Source organism: Acomys russatus, chromosome 32 (assembly GCF_903995435.1).
Source record: "Acomys russatus chromosome 32, mAcoRus1.1, whole genome shotgun sequence".
NCBI classification, from domain to species: domain Eukaryota; kingdom Metazoa; phylum Chordata; class Mammalia; order Rodentia; family Muridae; genus Acomys; species Acomys russatus.
The window spans coordinates 14,403,048-14,421,197 of NC_067168.1; the positions used below are offsets into that span (position 1 = coordinate 14,403,048).

At 44.3% G+C, this 18,150-nt stretch overlaps 1 protein-coding gene across 1 annotated transcript in view; it reads right to left on the reverse strand.

Annotated features, from left to right (window-relative positions):
• Positions 1-18,150, reverse strand: part of Ube3d (ubiquitin protein ligase E3D) — a 134,270-nt gene that overhangs the window by 115,329 nt on the left and 791 nt on the right. Inside the window, exons 2-3 of the mRNA XM_051140471.1 lie at positions 9,798-9,994; positions 6,561-6,651 (exon numbers count right to left, since the gene is read on the reverse strand). Coding sequence (XP_050996428.1) covers positions 6,561-6,651; positions 9,798-9,994 — 288 coding nt within the window. The remainder of the gene's footprint in view (positions 1-6,560; positions 6,652-9,797; positions 9,995-18,150) is intronic.

Here is an 18,150-nt window from a genome sequence, read left to right on the forward strand (position 1 = left end):
GCTGCCTGAGTATCTGACCTTTGGAATTACCAGCTAGCTTCGTTACCTTGGAAACCAGGTAAGATCCTACATATCACATGCATTGCTAGGCAACCCTGCTTACGGTAGAAATGATCCATGATTGGTAAATTGCATCTTACTAGGAAGATCTGTGAGTGAGCTGCACACATCTGGTAAGGACGCATGCTTCAAGCCTCCCTGAATGCCGTCGCCTTCGTAAAACCCTAAAAGCCACAACCAATGAATTATGATGAGACTGTCAGCCAAAGTACCTGCCGCACCTGCCTGACGTGGGCCTAGTGCTCTGTACCTGGAACTACATCCCACGGGGAGACAAGGGCCCCCCAAGGAGAATATGAACCATCACTTGAACGGACTGCAGCAGAGCCCACACAGAGAGGGATTCTTGATGCTGCCTAAACAGGAACAGGAACAGCAACAGCAACAAGTGTGTCCAATGGTAAACTTGTGCGCGTGCGTGTGCAGAAGCACTTCATTAGACCCTTGAAAGCACTGCACACACCTTACACTCAAGACACTTTGTGAGGTAAAAGCAACAACGCTCCTGTCACGGTGGAGGAGAAAACGAGACTTTTGGAGTGAGAAATAATCTTCACAAGTCCACAAAATGGGGGGGGGGGGGGGGGAGGGGAGACTGAAGCAAGGCTCTTTCTGAAACCACTCCTTCCTTGGAGTATATTTACCTTCCTGGCAACACAGGGCAGTGGTGGTAACGGCTGAGCAGGCACATGACCACACCTTCTGCGGGGAGCTACACGCACAGAGAGGACAGAACTTGATCGTATAGATGGGTAGGAGTACACAGTGTTTTAAAGAGAGAGGTGAGAGCACCAGTCAGGCAGACACAGGTCCATGGATCTTCTCCATTAAGATCCTGCCTCCTGACACTGTGCCTACAGGGCCAGTACAGAACCCTAACCCAATGCAAAAAGACAGGGTGTCAAAGGACCACGCATGATCAAAGAAATGAAAGTGCGCAAAGGCCTGGGAGAGTCGATGCACATTAACACAAAATAGGAGATTTCAAAGTTAACTTGACCCCACATCACAGCGAACACGGGCTGTAACGCGTCTTTTACTTGTGTACAGAAGGCATCACAGGAAGATGTGTGTAATCCACAACTCATTGCAAAAATAAAAGGGTTTTTACAGCAGAAAATTTTTTTTTTCTGATGTTTTGAGAGGGGGAGAAATGAAACCTCTAAGAACAAAAGATGCATTTGAATCACAGCTCTACTAAAAAAATATATCTGCTGGAAAAAAAAAATTAAAAGTGTATTTTGATATCATCCACTTCCCAAGAAAATGTTCAAAATAAAACACACACCTTTATTTTATTTTATTTTATTCAAGGTAGCTTAGCTAAAAATCTGCTGGAAAGAAAGGAAGGGAAGCAGTAACAGGTTTTCCTCTAGACCTAAGATTCTGTGAAAAACAACACATGTTTACAATAAATTAAAGTTTGCTCCTTATTTTTTCTTACAATGACATGTAACATATACCTTTACCAAAAGTTATTGATGAAGTTCTGACCCTTTAAGCATGCATGGAAGAAAATGTAGCATTCCTTAGCTTTGGAGTCAGTTTCTCCTTAATGACAATAATAATGACAAAACCATAATGACAATAATAATGACAAAACCATTGGGCTTTTTACAGACTGGATTATAACCAACTGAATATTAAAGACCTCAAGAAAAATATCAAATAAGCAAAGCTCAAAACATGGAAACCAGAATTTAGGTAAGTGTTAAGTAACACTGTCCATCTGGCAGGCCACCAGCTTTATAAAAACTAGCTTTATATTCTAATATTTGTCTGTGTATACCATGATTATTCTGTTATATATGACTGTATTCCTGAATTTATGCAATGTTACCAATAGGCGAGTTTACAAAACATTTTGGTTACGGGGAGGGGAGCAGGATGACAGGGACTGAACATGCTTTGTACATGCTAACCATGTGGTCCATGATGTACCTAAGGCGTGACTCTATTTTTTTAAAAATATATTTGTTCCTGTTATAAACAAGTGATTATATTCACAAGACTATTTTCAGCTACAATTAGAGCTGATCCGCCAAGTGGCTCCCATGAGCACTCGGACGCTGTGACATCTGTTTCCACAAAGCCCATCCTGTCGTTCTGGAGGTTCAGTGCCCCCCATGAGCTGGGGGCTGGCACCCAAGCATTGCCAGTGTGGGTGACAGGAGTGTCTGGTCACGGACCTCAGGACAATGCCACAGTCAGTCTGAAAACTAAGGTGTGGGTGGAAAAATCTGTTTGGCCACTGATGTCATTCCAGTCTGACATGAATCTATTTCTAGAAGGCATAACAAAATCTAAACACAACAACTTCTGGCTGTGTATTAGACTATTTACAAAAGAGGAAAATATATCAGTTGTTTCCTGACCAGACGGACTATTTAGTCTGAACAAGAAAGAACATAGTCAAAAATTGCACATATTTAGACAAATTTTATGGGAAAACTTAGACTAAACGAATTACAAATTGGAGAATTGTCTTGTAAAGAAGCCGGGAGCCATTCATTATTAGGCAACCAAATTAAACTGGCTAAGAACACGTGGCCCTGAATTAAGAGAAAGGCTACCATAATTCACACAGCTCAGGTGCTCTGGTGCTGAGAATAAAAAGCCATTAACGAGTCTTTCCGACTCAAGGTCTTCAAACATTACTTCTGTACTTTCCTTGACAAGAATCTTTCTCATTCAAAAAGAAAGAATAGAACACACTTTAGCCTTGAACTAGATGGGCACTCAAGAGTCTCAGAAGCCCAAAGCACAAGCTCTTGAATTTCACTGGTTAGAGGGGTTGCATGCTAATGGAACTCTCGCAGGCTTTCTTTCTTTCTTTCTTTCTTTCTTTCTTCCTTTCTTTTTGTTTTTGTTGGTTTGTTTGTTTGGTTTTTGGTTTTTGGTTTTTTTTGAGACAGGATTTTTCTATGTAGCCTTGGCTGTCCTGGACTCACTTTGTAGACCAGGCGGGCCTCAAACTCACAGTGATCTGCCTGCCTCTGCCTCCCAAGTGCTAGGATTAAAGATGTGTGCTACCATGGCCAGCATTCTTACAGGGTCTCTTTAACCCAACTTCTTCATTTTACAGATAAGGGAAATAATGCCTCCAAAGCAAAAGAAATGTGCTCCCAGGAGAAGGCTTATGCTTGAGAGATGGCTCAAAGGTTAAGAGCATACCACTCTCACAGAGGACCTGACTTCAGCTCCCAGCACCCACACCTTACAATGACCTGTAACTCCAGCTCCAGGGGCTCTGACAGTCTCATCTGGATGCTATAGGCAACTGCACTCACACCTGCACGCACCCACACATAAACACACACATGCACATTCTAAAAGTAATAAAATCAAATTTTAAAAGAAAGCAGTCGAGCCGGGTGTGAGTCCAGGATGGCCAAGGCTACACAGAAAAATCCTGTCTCGAAAAACCAAAAAAAAAAAAAAAAAAAAAAAAAAGCAGTCAATAGTCCTGGACACCTTCCTGAGAATACTATTCACAATTCGTTGACGTTTGATGAGAACACACATAAGATCACCCTAAAAACCTCCGCCATCAAAGCGGTCCTTATCAACCACACAGGAGTGGCCACCGAGAGGGAAGGGCAGAGGGCTAGGATTGGTTTCAACAGTCAAGCGTGAGATCCATAAGCAGAGACCACGGAAGCCCATTCAGAGTCATGGGGCATGCTGTCTAAGATGGAGACAAATGCATACCTTGAGCCAGTTCATGTGTGTGTTGCATACTCACAGGCTGGATACACAGGTGTGCTGAGAAAGGGTGAGGAGAAGGCCAGCATTCATCTTCTCCTTCTGACTTCTACCGACTACGTGACCCACCGTCCCCAACCCAAAAGAGACATTAAACGAGACGACTTGCTAGTTTACTAATTAAAACAATCTAGTTTACTAATAAAAAGCTCTCTGGAAATGGGAGGAGGAATCAATAAGGCAATTAAAAGGCTTGCTGAGCACTTACTCTGCTATACACATTACATTGCTAAGCTCTCTTGATAAGTTTGGAAAACATGAATTATTACTAGAAAGCATTGCTAGAAGCAGCTAAGGCAGCACAAACAGGGTCCTCTGCCCTCTCGGTGCGGAAGTGGAAGTTCCCACCCTTGTTCCCTTCTCCAGAAGGGAGAGGAATGCCAAGCCTAGCTAGGGACAAGGGACAAGGGACAAGGGAGAGCTGTCTTTCACTATCAGCCCCACGCCCTTCCAGTTCCCCGGTTTAGAACCACAGACAGGTCTGACACAACGCAGACAACTCCAGCCCTGGAGAGACATACAATGAGGCCCTCCCATCGGCAACCTTTCCAACAAAGCCCAAACACCAGGCAATAATGAACCAGCAGTTCCCTTCTGTAACGAGCACCGGGAATGCTGTTTCTGCCATGACCTCAGGATCACTGCATGGGGCATGGCATGAGATGTTCCAGAGACTTCATCTGAGAATTAAACCAAAGCCTGGAACAGAATGAGAGAATGACAAAATACACAGAGACCTCTTCGCCCTATTGGAAGGGGGTCTGCCACCAAGTGCAAATGCAGAGCAACTTCCTCTCTGTAGATATAAGACCCCTTCATTCCTCACTCATGCCAACCACGCAAAAGAAGCTCTGTGTGTAACCTCCCCCAAACCTTGAGGGTGCATTTACGCCCGCTCATCTACCTGAAACCCTGCCAAGATCAGGGGGCAAGCAAGAAAGGCTGGTGGGAAGCCAAAATAAACACACCAAGCTTTACTCCATCCAACCTGGCAACATTTTACTAAGAACACACTTTTTCTCTAGGCACTGTGCCTGCTGTTGGGGACACTGGCAAGCACAGCGATTACTGCAATAGCTGCTAACACATGGAGAATGCTTACCCTGTACCAGGCACTGCTAGAAACATCTGAATCATCAGATCCTCTCAACAGCGCTATGAGGCAAGCCCTATTGTTAGCTACGTTTTCTCAATCAGGACATTGTGGAAGAGAGTGATTAAATAGCTTATCCAATACCATGGAGCTAGTGGACCGGTGGATGGAAACTCAGTCTTGCCACTGCTGGCTACTCTTCTACACTGAACAATCAAGGAGCGGGAAGAAAGGACATGAAAGCCAATGTGGCTGTCCCCAGGACTCAAGCTCAAGCCCACAGTATGTGAAGACAGGCAAGGGAACCTCAGAAGAGTGCCCAATGCAACCCAGGAGGGAGACAAGGCTATCGGAAGAGGATGCTGTGTCAGCTGAGTTAGCAGGTGGGGGGGGGGTGGCTAACCAGGAAGTATCAGAGGGTGGAGCTGTATTCAGGAAAGGGAGTAGCATTCAGGAAAGGGAGTAGCATTCAGGAAAGGGAGTAGCATTCGTGATAGGGATATCCTGTAAGGATAGGAGTCAGAAAAGCTGGCAAGGCTATGGAACACACACTCCTGACCTGGCCCCTGTGATACCGGTGAGCCTGGCAAGGAGTGAGGATGCTAAAGGAAGGGCTGGAATGGGACGGAGCAGAGGGGAGCTGCCGTGGTGTGCAAAGGATCCCAGCACTCCATCCACAATGAACAACTGTGCTTTAGAACACCCATTCATCCGCGCAGGGTGTAGCTACAAGAAGCCTGAGCAGGCTGCTGACGAAGCATCTTTAGGTGAGGAGACAGTAGACAGAGGAGAGCGACTTTGGCTCTGAAGGCAATGGATGGCCACAACGCCTGATGACTATGCAGCGGGAGCAGGAAGACACCGAGCAGGCAGAGGTTTAGCGTTATAGAGCCAAGGACATCGAAAGAGGAGCAGGCTTCAGAGGGGAGCCATCATTTGCTTGTCCCAGGCACCTGACTTAGAAAAATCCAAAGAACCCTGAATTCTTCCTTTAACTACTGCTAACAGTCATAATGTTTTCATCTGTCTTCCACATGAGTCACTAGAAGCTGATAATTTGGAGGAAGCATTTTGTCCAAGAAACCAGAACGCTGACTTGAGGAAGAGAAAAGATAAAACAAAAAAACCCAGAAAACAAAAAGAAGCCAACTTGGGAATGCTAAGGAAACAGCAAAGCTCTCTTCCCTTCTCCATAGAGTAATTACAGAGCACCACCAGAGCAGGCTACAGGATTAACCTAATCACGGAGAAAAGGTTAATTCGTGCTCTGTATGCCCCATCTTAATAGGCAAGGGGACTAGGAAATGGGTTTTAGAAAGGCCTTGATTGAACTAGCTCAGATAAAAAGTCCTGCAGCACAGCTTCTGCCGGTTGAAAACTGTCTTACTGTGAAAACTCTTGTACACCACGAGAACAAAAGGAACACGTTGAGAGATGGATGCCATGGCTCTCTGCTCAGCGATTGGTCCAGGCTTGTCCACCAAGGCCAGCTTCCTCCCTCAGACCACACGCCTGTTCACTTTGTTCAAAGCGACACTAAGCTGGCTCGTATTTTAAGGCCCTCCACTGTTCCCTTGGAAGTTACTCCCAGAAACCATCTCCAGGCGCAGTTGAACCAGCGCCGGACGCATTCCTTCCTTACCTGTCCTTTACCATGACCTCACCGCAGGACTGGCAAGAAAACGTGCAACATTCTTGGGCTTGCAAGTTTTGATCAAATACTGAAATCGGTTCTAAAGGAAATCAACAAAAACAGCAAGTCTTAGAGGTTTGGAACAAACATATTACGATAGTATTTAAAGGATTTGCTAGCACAATAAGTTACAACCAATGCACAGTGTTTATGATTTACTCAGAAGTATAGGCCCAATTAGCACTATCCAATGACTCAACCAGAAGCAAACACTGTGAACAGACTCTGCTTAGGGCTCCTGAGCCAGGCGTTGCCCTAGGTTACCGTGTAGCGCACTGGTGAGTTCCTTGTCTCATTCTCTAAATCCAACAAATTCTACATTAACAATGAGTGGAGATGGATTGCTAGTACTTAAGTTCAATCTCGCAATTTCGCTCTCTTATGTTTTAGTTTTACGTCCACCCCTGCACATTAAACAGTAGGAGCAAGCAAAATGGACGGGCAGACTGGGCTCCGTGGAGCAGGTCCAAGGAACGCAAAGCTCCTAAGAGTTTCCTCACTCAAGAGCAACATCCAGTGAGTGTCTAAAGAAGCAGTGGGAGATGGGGCGGGGGACACTGAGAGCCGCAGGGAAAATGTGGACTCCTCATCCAGGTGACCTGGATAGCTGCTCCCCTCATTTCTGATGTTTCATCTGTGAACAAAGGAAATTTTTGTTTAAAAAAACAAAAAAACAAAAAAAACACTGTATTATTTTTTAACAACCTAATTGAGCTGGGCTCTGTGGCACACACCTGTAATCCCGGCACTCAGGGAGGCAGAGACAGGAGGATCATTGTGAGTTCAAGGCCAACCTGGTCAACAACAGCCAATGCTACACAAAGAAACCCTGTCTCAAAAAAAAAAAAAAAAAAAAAAATGAGGTCATAGTCGTTAGAAGCAAAGGAAAGAATCTGCTTGCTATTCGTTTGTATGTACTTTAAGATGCTTTTTCGGATGCCAGAAAGTTTAAGACCTGGCAATTAAAAAAAAATTCTGCAGTTTAATCTCTAACTGTCTCTATATATCCCTACTGCACGAAGGTTAAATAAACAGTATTATTCTCTAATGCGGAGCATCTATAAAGAGAACCTAGGTGAGCCCCCCCCAACACAGGCTACTCACTTTTTCAGTGAGACACTGCCCTCTGCTGGCCATTCGGTCAAGTGTGGAGGCGCCATTGCTGCTGGGGAAGCCCAGGCTGCTTCAGGTTAAGGTCACCTACGTTAACCTCAAAACTGTGTGCCAGGGTGATATGTATCAGGATTGCTCCGTCGAAAAGGCAATTCCTGAAAACCCTGAGGCACAGCTGAATGCCAAAAATTTCAAAAGTTACCCCCTACAATGCTAAGATTTCGGTGCGCACAAGTATTTACCTACCTGATCACCATTCATGAGGCAAACACTTAGTTCCCCTGCCTGCTATGCAGAAAGCAGGAAAGCAATTAAAGATGAGGGAATCTGCTTTAGTCGGCCTTTCATGCACCACAGACCAAGCTTTGCAAGTTCCCTCTTCAAGTATTTCAACAAAATGTTTCAAAAAACACAAAGAAATAGGCCAACAAACACAAACACTGCACAAGCGAGCTCACCGCAGTGGCTTTATTTCATCCACAGATAGTACTAAATGGTGCTCATGAACTGAAAATGTTAAAAAATAATAATAATAATAATCCAGTTACAAAATATGAGTAGGCAACAAACCCAAACACTATGCCTCCGGGTGTCTGTATTCCTCCGTCCTCACCATCGGAGGATAGAGAACATGGTGGCTCTTATGCCTGCCTTCTGCCAGGAAGTCCCTGCTGTGCTTACTGTGCAAACAGGGAAGGCGAGAGCAACAGAGCCCTCCATCCCGGAACAGCGGTACTGTCAGGGAGGCCATGTGCCTGTCTTCCCATCCCGGTGGCCTTGTCCAGCTTTTCAGGATTCCATGTCCTCCCAGGTGTTGTAGCAGATGCCACTCCAGCACAACACGACATCTCTTCTCCCTACCCCCTGCTCCTCAAGCATGGCTCTGCACACTTTGGCCAATCGCTAGCTCAAAGCATTAGCAAAGTTACTCTTAGGCAAAAGAATGGGTGATGTTCCCCCCATCTTCTCTCACCTTTCAAGAGCCAAGGGATGGCTTCTACATGGATTACAGGCTTTTTGGTTTTGGGGGGATTGGGGCGGGGAGACCATCTGGTTGATCCCACCTCAGGACTCCACAGAGATCTGACACTGGGCTCAAACCTGAGGATTCAGTAAATGAAACAAATAAAGTCTTTCTCTGATGCAAAGCCTCAGCACAATTTCTTCCAATGCTGTCTCACAGCGTTTCCTCCTCGTCTATATGACCACACCCATTCCACCATAAGACATGCAATGAGCCACAATTAAAGAAAAAAAAATAATCATGAGAGGTTCACTCCCTAGCTGCATCGACATGCATTTTGAGTTTGTATACAATCACAAACACTGCGATTATAACCATCCAGCAACACTCGCAACTTCCGGTCCTCTGCTGGTACTGCTCCATCTAGAATGATCTCTGCGTGGATGGGATAATTTCCTCTGCTCAGTTCCCTGGTCAAATTGCCACACCCTCAGGGTGGTTTTCGCTAAACTCGGTCACTCCCCACGGCATCTCTCTGCTTACAGCGCCCACAGCATGTTGCTGTATGCAACTTAGTTATCTGGTCCGCAACGGCTTTTCCCACACATTAGGAATATACACTCCACAATCGAAGACGCCTTTGTGGCTTGTTGGCAGCATCTGTGTTTCCAGCACCCACATCAAATGGCTCACACCTAATATGAGCTAACCTGTCCGCTGAACGAATATGTATCTACGCAATGTTTCTAAATCAACCAGGGTTTGATTTTATCTCTGTATCTGTGAGCCAGACGTTTATTATTAAAGAAATGAATTGGGCAGTTTGGGGAAAATCTCTATATCTTCTTCTCAAATTTGCCACGAAATTAAAAAATGCTTTAAAAGTAAAGCGTATTCTTAAACATTTACTTAAAAGAAAGGCGTAAAAGGTTCAGGAAAAGTAAGTAATCTATTTCCCGGCACACAGCTGGTAACTTGCAGCGCTGATGGCGACCCTGGAATGTCTCCACCTCCTATCCCTTCCAGGCCATTAACTGCCAATCTTTTCACCTGGGAAAAGTTCAACTTAACAAATGTCGACACTCTTCAGCGGTGCTGCCCCTACTCACGTTGCCTGGGTTCAGCCTGGGCCTGCAGGCGCATGTGCAAACCATCTCCACTGATGTACTGCAGGCCGCTGCACGAGGAAGGCACAAGCCTGACCCCTGCTGGAAGCTGGATCTCGGTGCAGCCGTCAGGCGTTCTCGTCAAAAGTGAGGTGGGCTTTATGGAAACGTCCAGCTGCATCCCTCCTTCATCTGGCTCACTGATAACGCAAAATAAAAGCCAAGTTAGTGACTTTCTTTCCGATGAAAGACACGGCGTGAAAGATCAAACGCTTAACCCAGCATAGAGACCCTACAATCTTTGTCCCAGGAAAACAGAAGCAGACCCTGGGCTGGGTTAGATCAGGCAGCGCTGTAGCCTGTCACCATGTGGAAATCCTGGGCCGTTTTTGTTACTCTTGCTTCTGAGACAAGACATTAAAGTCAGGGAATCAAAGTATTGTTAACCGATAATCAGGATTTGCAGGACGAGGCACAGATGTTAGCACGCTTTCGGTAAGAAGTGAGAGCAAATATGCCTTGAATTCTCCGCCAGCCCGGGATCCACAGTGAGGCCCTGTCTCAAGCAACAACAAGCCCCAAACAACAGGAAAAGCCAACTCTTAGCGCTCACAGCCTGTGCCAAAGGAAGCCACAATATAGCTTGGTGTCCACCTTGCTACCTCAGTAATTCTGAAGCACAGCTGGCACTTAGAAATACCCCACCCGCAAAACACCACTGGGCACCTGAGCCCCCATCGCCGCTGCTTCGGCCACTACTCTTGCCAGTTCTAAAAATGTCAATCACTTACAGAGCGCACAGTCACTGTCTGCATTGCACATAACACGCAACACAAAGCGGGGGTGTCAACGGTCCTCGCGCTGTGCTGTGCTGTTTAGGAGATCGTAGCAAGGTAGAAAAGCTACGCACAATCAATACAGATGTTAAGTTTTCCTGTACTGATTTTCATCTGAGGATGCTGAACTTGCAGATCTAGAGACCGGCTGTTTTCATAACCCGTGTGGCCTCCATAAGATGATGTGTAGAAAGGCAGCTCTGGGGTTGCTGCCTCTTCCTGCATCACTCTCATCCTAGTGGCTCCATCCTTATGGACCTCTCAGGGGCCCTGCCTCCTAACATGACCTCCCTGAGGGGTTAGAACTTACACCCGATAGATTTCAAGAGGACACAGGCCACTCAGGCTACAAGAAGGTTACAACATGTGGAGGGGACAAGAGGTAACAGGAAAAGACCCAGCAGAAGCCTGGTTGCATACAAGACTGACGCGGAAGATAAACATCATGAGGTTAAGGACAGCCAGGATTTGTACTGTGCAAGAATACAGTCACATGGAAACAAAGAGAGAAAACTAGAAAGTACCATATGGCAGTGGACTAGAACTCGGAGATACTGCTATGAAAGCATGGTTTATGACGTACATAGATACAGTGACTTGGATGTGAATGAATGTACGTGCATAGCAATATGTCACCTATGTACCATATTTCTGAAAGAAATGACATTCCAATAGAAATGAGCATCAAATCTTAGTCTATAACGACAGTTTTTTTATTTAAAAAGAAGTCCTGGGGATTTAATTTAGTGGCACGTGCAAGGCTCTAGGCTAGATTTCTAGTTTGTATTGTTCATGTGTACACAAACACATACACACTACACATACATACATAATACACACACATACACACACACACATACATACATGCATACATACATACATACATACATACATACATGCCTTGTGAGACAAGGTCTCATGTATTCCAGCCCAGCTTCCATTTCACTATGTAACAGATGATACAGAACTCCTGATCCTCTTGCGTCCAAATCCCAAGTGTTGAGATTACAGGCATGCACTGCCCCATCCAACCAGTAAATATTTCTTTAATTGATTATAAAAAGCAAAAACAATAAGGTTCCTTGGAGGAAACTACATGAGACCTAGATTAGAAAGGGGGAAAAAATGAGATAAGCATATACCATACTACCAAAGTAAAGAAGAAAACGAAGGAAGTCAGAATGTCCTCTGTTGACTTGATAGCCTATGACCATATAGTGGGGGAGGAGGTCCCCCTCGGTCACAGATCTAGGGGAGGGGAATAAGGTGAAAGCGGGAGGGAGGGAGGGAGGAACAGGAGGATACAACAGGATGGGATAACAACTGAGTTGTAATCTGAATAAATTAATTAAATAAAAATATTTTTTAAAAAGAATTCCCTCTGTTGAAACTCTAATGTTGGTGTCATCAGGCACTCTTACTATCATTATTAAGGGGCCACAGCCTCCTTAAAGCTGTCCAAGGACTGCACAGCTTAAAGAGAAGCAGCCAGCACCTTTACAATGTCCCATAAGACTCAATGAGAGTCAGCTTCGGTAAGTTCTTAAACCCATGGATGTTAAAGTAACAAGAAATCCGCAAATATTACAGGCAACATGTCATCACGATGAAAATACTTATGCTAGAGAAATCCTCAAAGGACGCAAATCAAGACCTTTTGTTTATTTTTACTAGAGATCCAGGATACTAAACACTTGGCCATGAAGTAATCACTGCATTAGTCAGCTTACTGGCACTTTAACAAAATACCTGAGAAAAGCAACTTTAAAAGAAAGTTTCACACAATCTCCAGCTTTAGTCGTTTGATACTTGTTCTAGTAAGCCTGTTGCTTTGGGCCTAAGAAAAGCTTAATAATCATGCGAGGAGCATATGGCAGAACTGCTCCTCCCTGGTGGTCAGGAAGCAATGAGAGAGCTACAGAGTAAGAGGCACTTTCCACAGGGACCCACCCCACACAGCTGCCATCTCTCCGAGCAGCCCATTGAGCTATGAATCTGTCAGTGGGCTAATGCACCAATGAGCTTAGGACCATGCAAATCTCCTCACCTCCGAACACTGATACAGTGCGAGTCCAGGACAGCAAAGGCTACACAGAGAAACTCTGTCTTGAAAAATTAAAAAAAAAAATAAGAAAAATAAAAATTTTTTTAAAGAAAAGAAAAGAAAAAGAAAGGAGACAGTGAGAATGAGAAATGAGGTCTTAAGGAAGCAGAGAGGTAAAAAAGAAAAATAGTTAATAGACTACATTTGCCACAAAGCAGAAGAGAGCAACTGGGGATGGCAGTAAAGCAAAGAAACAACAAAAACAAAGTATGTACAAATGCCACACTAAAACCCAGCATTTTGTATAACTAGCTTTGAAATGCTAATGTGTGCGTGTGTGTGTATGTATACACACATACACGCCAGGTGGTGGTGACTCATGTCTTTAATTTCAGCACTCAGAGGCAAAGGAAGTTGGATCTCTGAGTTCAAGGCCAGCCTGGTCAACAAATCGAGTTTCAGAACAACCAGGACAGCTACACAGAGAAACCCTGACTGGAAACAAAAACTAATTAATAAGATGAGGAACCAAACTCAACCATATCAATAAATAAAAGTACTAAAAATTCTAGTGAATACACAGAGAGTGTCAAAATTTATTTGACAAGAACATTCATCCATCTGCTACTTGGGGGAAAACCACTTACAAAGGCACAGGTTGAAAGTACAAGGGCAGTGTGGGGAACTGATTTCTGATACGGATGCTGAGCTAGCTAATGAGAACAATTAAAGACCATAGAACAACTGGGCATTGTTAATGCCCAGCTGCGGGCTGGAGAGGTCCAGGGTAGTAGGGTCTCTGGGGCTGGATGCAGATGCCCTTCCAGTTTGCTTCATCTCTTGGGTGGCCAGAGCTGATGGCTCAGGCAACTGATCAGGATTAAAAGAAGAAAGAGGAAAGGGAGCCCAGAGTTTCTTCTCTAGGGACTGGCTGTACTGTGGCTGAGGAGGAGAGCTTAAACTGACCACAAGTTTCCTATGGCTGAGGCTGTAAAAGCAGCTTCTGGCCAGAAGCTGCATGGGGGTCATAAAAGGAGGCTCTTTGATCTGTAGGCAGGCCTCCTTGCGGAGATCTCCAGTAAGTTCGTGTAAACTTAGGCTTATTAGCCATAGAAGGCTGATGACCCTGAGTCTGCTAACTTACTTGCAAATCTACAGAGAAATAAGAAATGAGAGAGAAATGAGAGAGAGAGAGAGACAGAGAGAGAGAGAGAGAGAGAGAGAGACAGAGAGAGAGAGAGAGAGAGAGAGAGAGAGAGAGAGAGAGAGAGAGGAAATAAACCACTCACATACATACATTCAAGAGAAAAGGTGGATGAAGTCAGGCATCTTAACTTCAACTAAAGTTAAGCTTCCCAATTTCCAGCACCATTTATTGTAGATGGCCATACTTATACTCCTGAGAAAAGGGAATTACTTCATAGTCAAAAGAGTGTATTAAAAAACAGATGAATTCTAAAATATAACAGGTTACATGTTTTAAAGCTAAGCTTTCTTATCTATGTATCCATTACATAAGTTTCTAGTGAGTTCAGAATGACAAAGGTTGGCAGGGTCTAAGGTTAATACGGTCTGAAACCTACAAGAGTATACAATTTATCAATTAGGACGGACCTAACTATACATCATCCAGCTATCTCTTAGTTCATTATGAGTTCAGGGAAATAATTTTATCTGTCTTTCATTCTAAGAAACAGTAAATTTAGACATCTCTAGATAGCTTCATTCCACTTAGGTTCATGTGCAGTTTAAACAAACTGGCCTATATTTACGGTGGAATACCAGGATTCGTGGTGCCATCTGCAGTGGAGGCTTATCTGAAGCCACAAATCTGCTACAAAGCTATCCTTAGTGAGGCATCTGGAGGTCCACAAAGGTATTTATTGCAGCCATAAACTAACTTTAACTTTTAAAACTATTCGAATCAAATCAGGAATTCCATAATCAGGGATTAATTTATCTAAATAACGAACAGTACATCTTCAACAAAGTCCTGTAGGAAGTTTGCTCAATCAGAGCTGATCAGCGCCCAGAAAATAACAGTTTACACCAATGCTAGATGTATTTACTTTTGGTTTTTCAGGACAGGGTTTCTCAGTGTAATCTTGGCTGTCATGGACTCACTTTGTAGACCAGGCTGGCCTTAGACTCACAGTGATCCACCTGCCTCTGCCTCCCTGGGTGCTGGAATTAAACGCATGCACCACCATGCCTGGCTCTAATGTCAGATTTTAGAGAGATGCAGCTAAGCACAACTGACATGGTAGTCAGAGGTTGGAAGCAATTCTGGGGTACATCATGATACTGACCTTGCAAATACCAGATCACCTCCAGAGATCTCTCATGCCTACTGTATTTCCCCAAATCAATGGCTCCTGACAGCATGTCAGAGGATGGAAGCAGTTTGGGGAGGGGGGCATCATGGTACAAGACCTTGCAAACACCAGATCATCTCCTAGACAGCCCACATGCCTAGTGAGCTCCCTTGACAGGGTGGCTTTTGGCAGGACATCTTTATGTAATAAAATGAGTTTTGACTCCCACATCACTGTAAACACAAAACAAATCCAATGTGCCAGAGACAGAACAAAACAAAAGTGGTAACACTCCCAGAAAACACACACAGAAAAGCTGAGCATAGTGTCAGCCATGGATGTGGTCCCAGATACATGCGAGGCTGAGGCAAGCAGATGGTCCCTTAAGGCCAGGAGTTCAAAAAACAGCCTGGCTAGCACCACAAGACCCATCTGTAAATACAAACTGAGATAAAAGAACCCCTCAGTGAGGAGGAGTATTCACAAAGTTGAGGTAGGCAAAGGTTTTTTTTTTTTTTTTAATGTTTTATTTTTATTTTCTTCTCATTTTTTATTAATTAATTAATTTACTTTACATCCTGGTTATAGCCCCCTCCCTCCTCTCCTCCCAGGACCACCCTCCCTCTCCCATCCTGTACTTACTCCTTGGAAAAGGGGAGCCTCCCCCTACCCACCCTCATCAAGTCACATCGGGACCAAGTTCATCCTCTTCCTTTGTGGCCTGGCAAGGCAGTCTCATCAGGGGGAAGTGATCAAAAAGCAGGCAACAGAATCCATGTCAGGGACAGCCCCACCCCCACCCCGCTCCCCTTACTAGTGGACCCACATAAACCCTGAGCTGCTGGCATTTCAGACTCCACAGGCCCCTCAAGGCCCTGGTTAGTTGACTTTGTTGGTCTTCTTGTGGAGCTCTTGTCATTGCTTTTTTTTTTTTTAACCTTCCCCCCACTTTTCCACTAGACTCCCTATGCTTTGCCCAATGTTTGGCCGTGAGTCTCAGCAAACCTGGATAGCTCAATTGGTAGGGGAAGATTTTAAGACACTAGAAAAGGCTGCTCAAAACAAACTGATAAACTGGATTTTGTTAAGTTTAAATTTTCTTCTCATCAAAAGACAGAACATTCTAAGCCAAAAAGCCAAAATGCCCTGGGGTGAGAACAATACAGATCTGAACCACCTTGAATTTCCAGGTTAGGAACGTTCAACAAGAAATGTCTAGGCAAACACTACAAACTCAAGAGAAGTCCAAAATCCAAAAACACTTCAGGCCCACCTAGACGTTTCCCAAAAAGGCATACTCAACCTGCATTAGGTAAATGAAAACATCTGCCGCCAATGCTGGAAGACACCTGTATACCCACACGGCCTCATAGTGCAAAGCACTGTTTCATTTAACAACAAGACTAACCTGTTTTTATTAGCTAGGAACCATAAGATACCTTACAAAAGAGCACACTTGGATTCTTTAAAAAAAAAAAAAAAAAGTAGATGAAAAAGTTCTCAACACTGTAAGCCACCAAGGAAGTTAAAACCACCATGAGATGCTTCCTTGTTCTATCAGAATGGCTCAAAAGAAAGAGACTGACCTCACTTGAAAACTGACAGTTTCTCACAAAGCCATGCACACATCTATCCTATATTCCAGTAATTTCACCCTTAGCTACTAACCATAAATGTCATAAAAAGACATTAAAAGGCTGGGGGTGTGGCTTGGTGTTAAATACACTTGCCTAGCTCCAATCACACACACACACACACACACACACACACACACACACACACACACACAAATCTTATAAAGCAAAGCTAATACAGCTGACTCATAATAAACACCTTCTGGAAATAAGCAAAACATCCAGCAAAAGAAGAATAACTAAGTGGTTTGTGGAATACTCGGACAATGGAAAATTACTCAGTAAGAAGGGAATTATACTACAAGCAACAACACAGATGAAACATGGATCTCAAAGCCACGTTGAAGGTTCCCAGTGTTGTGAAGGCAGAGGCAGGCAGATCTCTGTGAGTTCAAGGTCAGCCTGGTTTACACAGTAATTTATACCAGCCACGAATACATCGTTAGACCCTGTCTAAAAAACAAAACAACAAAAACATGTTGGGGAACCTGTCTAAAAACAAAACAACAAAAACATGTTGGGGAACCTGTCTAAAAACAAAACAACAAAAACATGTTGGGGAAAGGAGACAGAAATGACAACCAATGCACAACGGTTATGTCATTTTTAACTACATCTGGAATTCATTAACCCGAAATGGGGGGCACACCTGTGAGGAATTTTGCTTAATAAGAAGTAGGAAGATTCACTTTGAGAGGATGGGACATTGCCAGACTGACAGAAGCCACGTAGCCTGGGGCCCACGGCACAGTGGTGGAAGTCATGTAGCCCCACAGACACTGGCCAGCACCAGCCAATGCCAGTTGGGAGTCATGTAACAGTACGCTCTTGGTCCCCAGAAAACACATGCCTTTATCCAGGTCTTTTGAGCTGGGAAAAGCCACCTCACATTTAGACCATGGCTTTGTGGAAAGCCTAGATTAAGACTTGGAAGAAGGAAGCTCTTTGCCTGCTTGCCCTGGCTCCTACTGGCATTAGAGCCCTCTTTGGGATTCCAAAGTCTACTGGAGACCAGTTGTGACATCCAGCCTCGTACGTGGACTGAGCAACTACTGGATACATGCCATTACTAGTCACAGACAGCTATTGTTGGGTTAGCTGGACTGCAAGCTGTAAATCATTCTAATAAATCCCCTTTCTATACAGAGAGAACCATTCAATAATTTCTGTTACTCCAGAGAACACTGACTCAAATACATGGCCACACAGTTCAAGAAATAGTGAAACTGTGTAGATTGGTTGAATGAGACCGGATTATGGTTGTTACCAGGGTAATGGAGAACTGACCAGTGTTAGAGTTCAACTGTCAAAAAGATTATAGGGACAAAGGAGCAGCCTAGCAAAGTAGGTTTCTCAACTTGCTTACAGTTTGTTTTGTATGGCGGATAAAGGCTTGTATTTGGTAATGTTTGTACTTTTAATTGCAGAACAAGGTAGACAGAAATTGCAATTTGCTCGAACTTGTGACCCCGCTCCTCTATTTCCCTACCCTTCACCCCCAAACTGGGGAGAGAACACAGGGCCTGT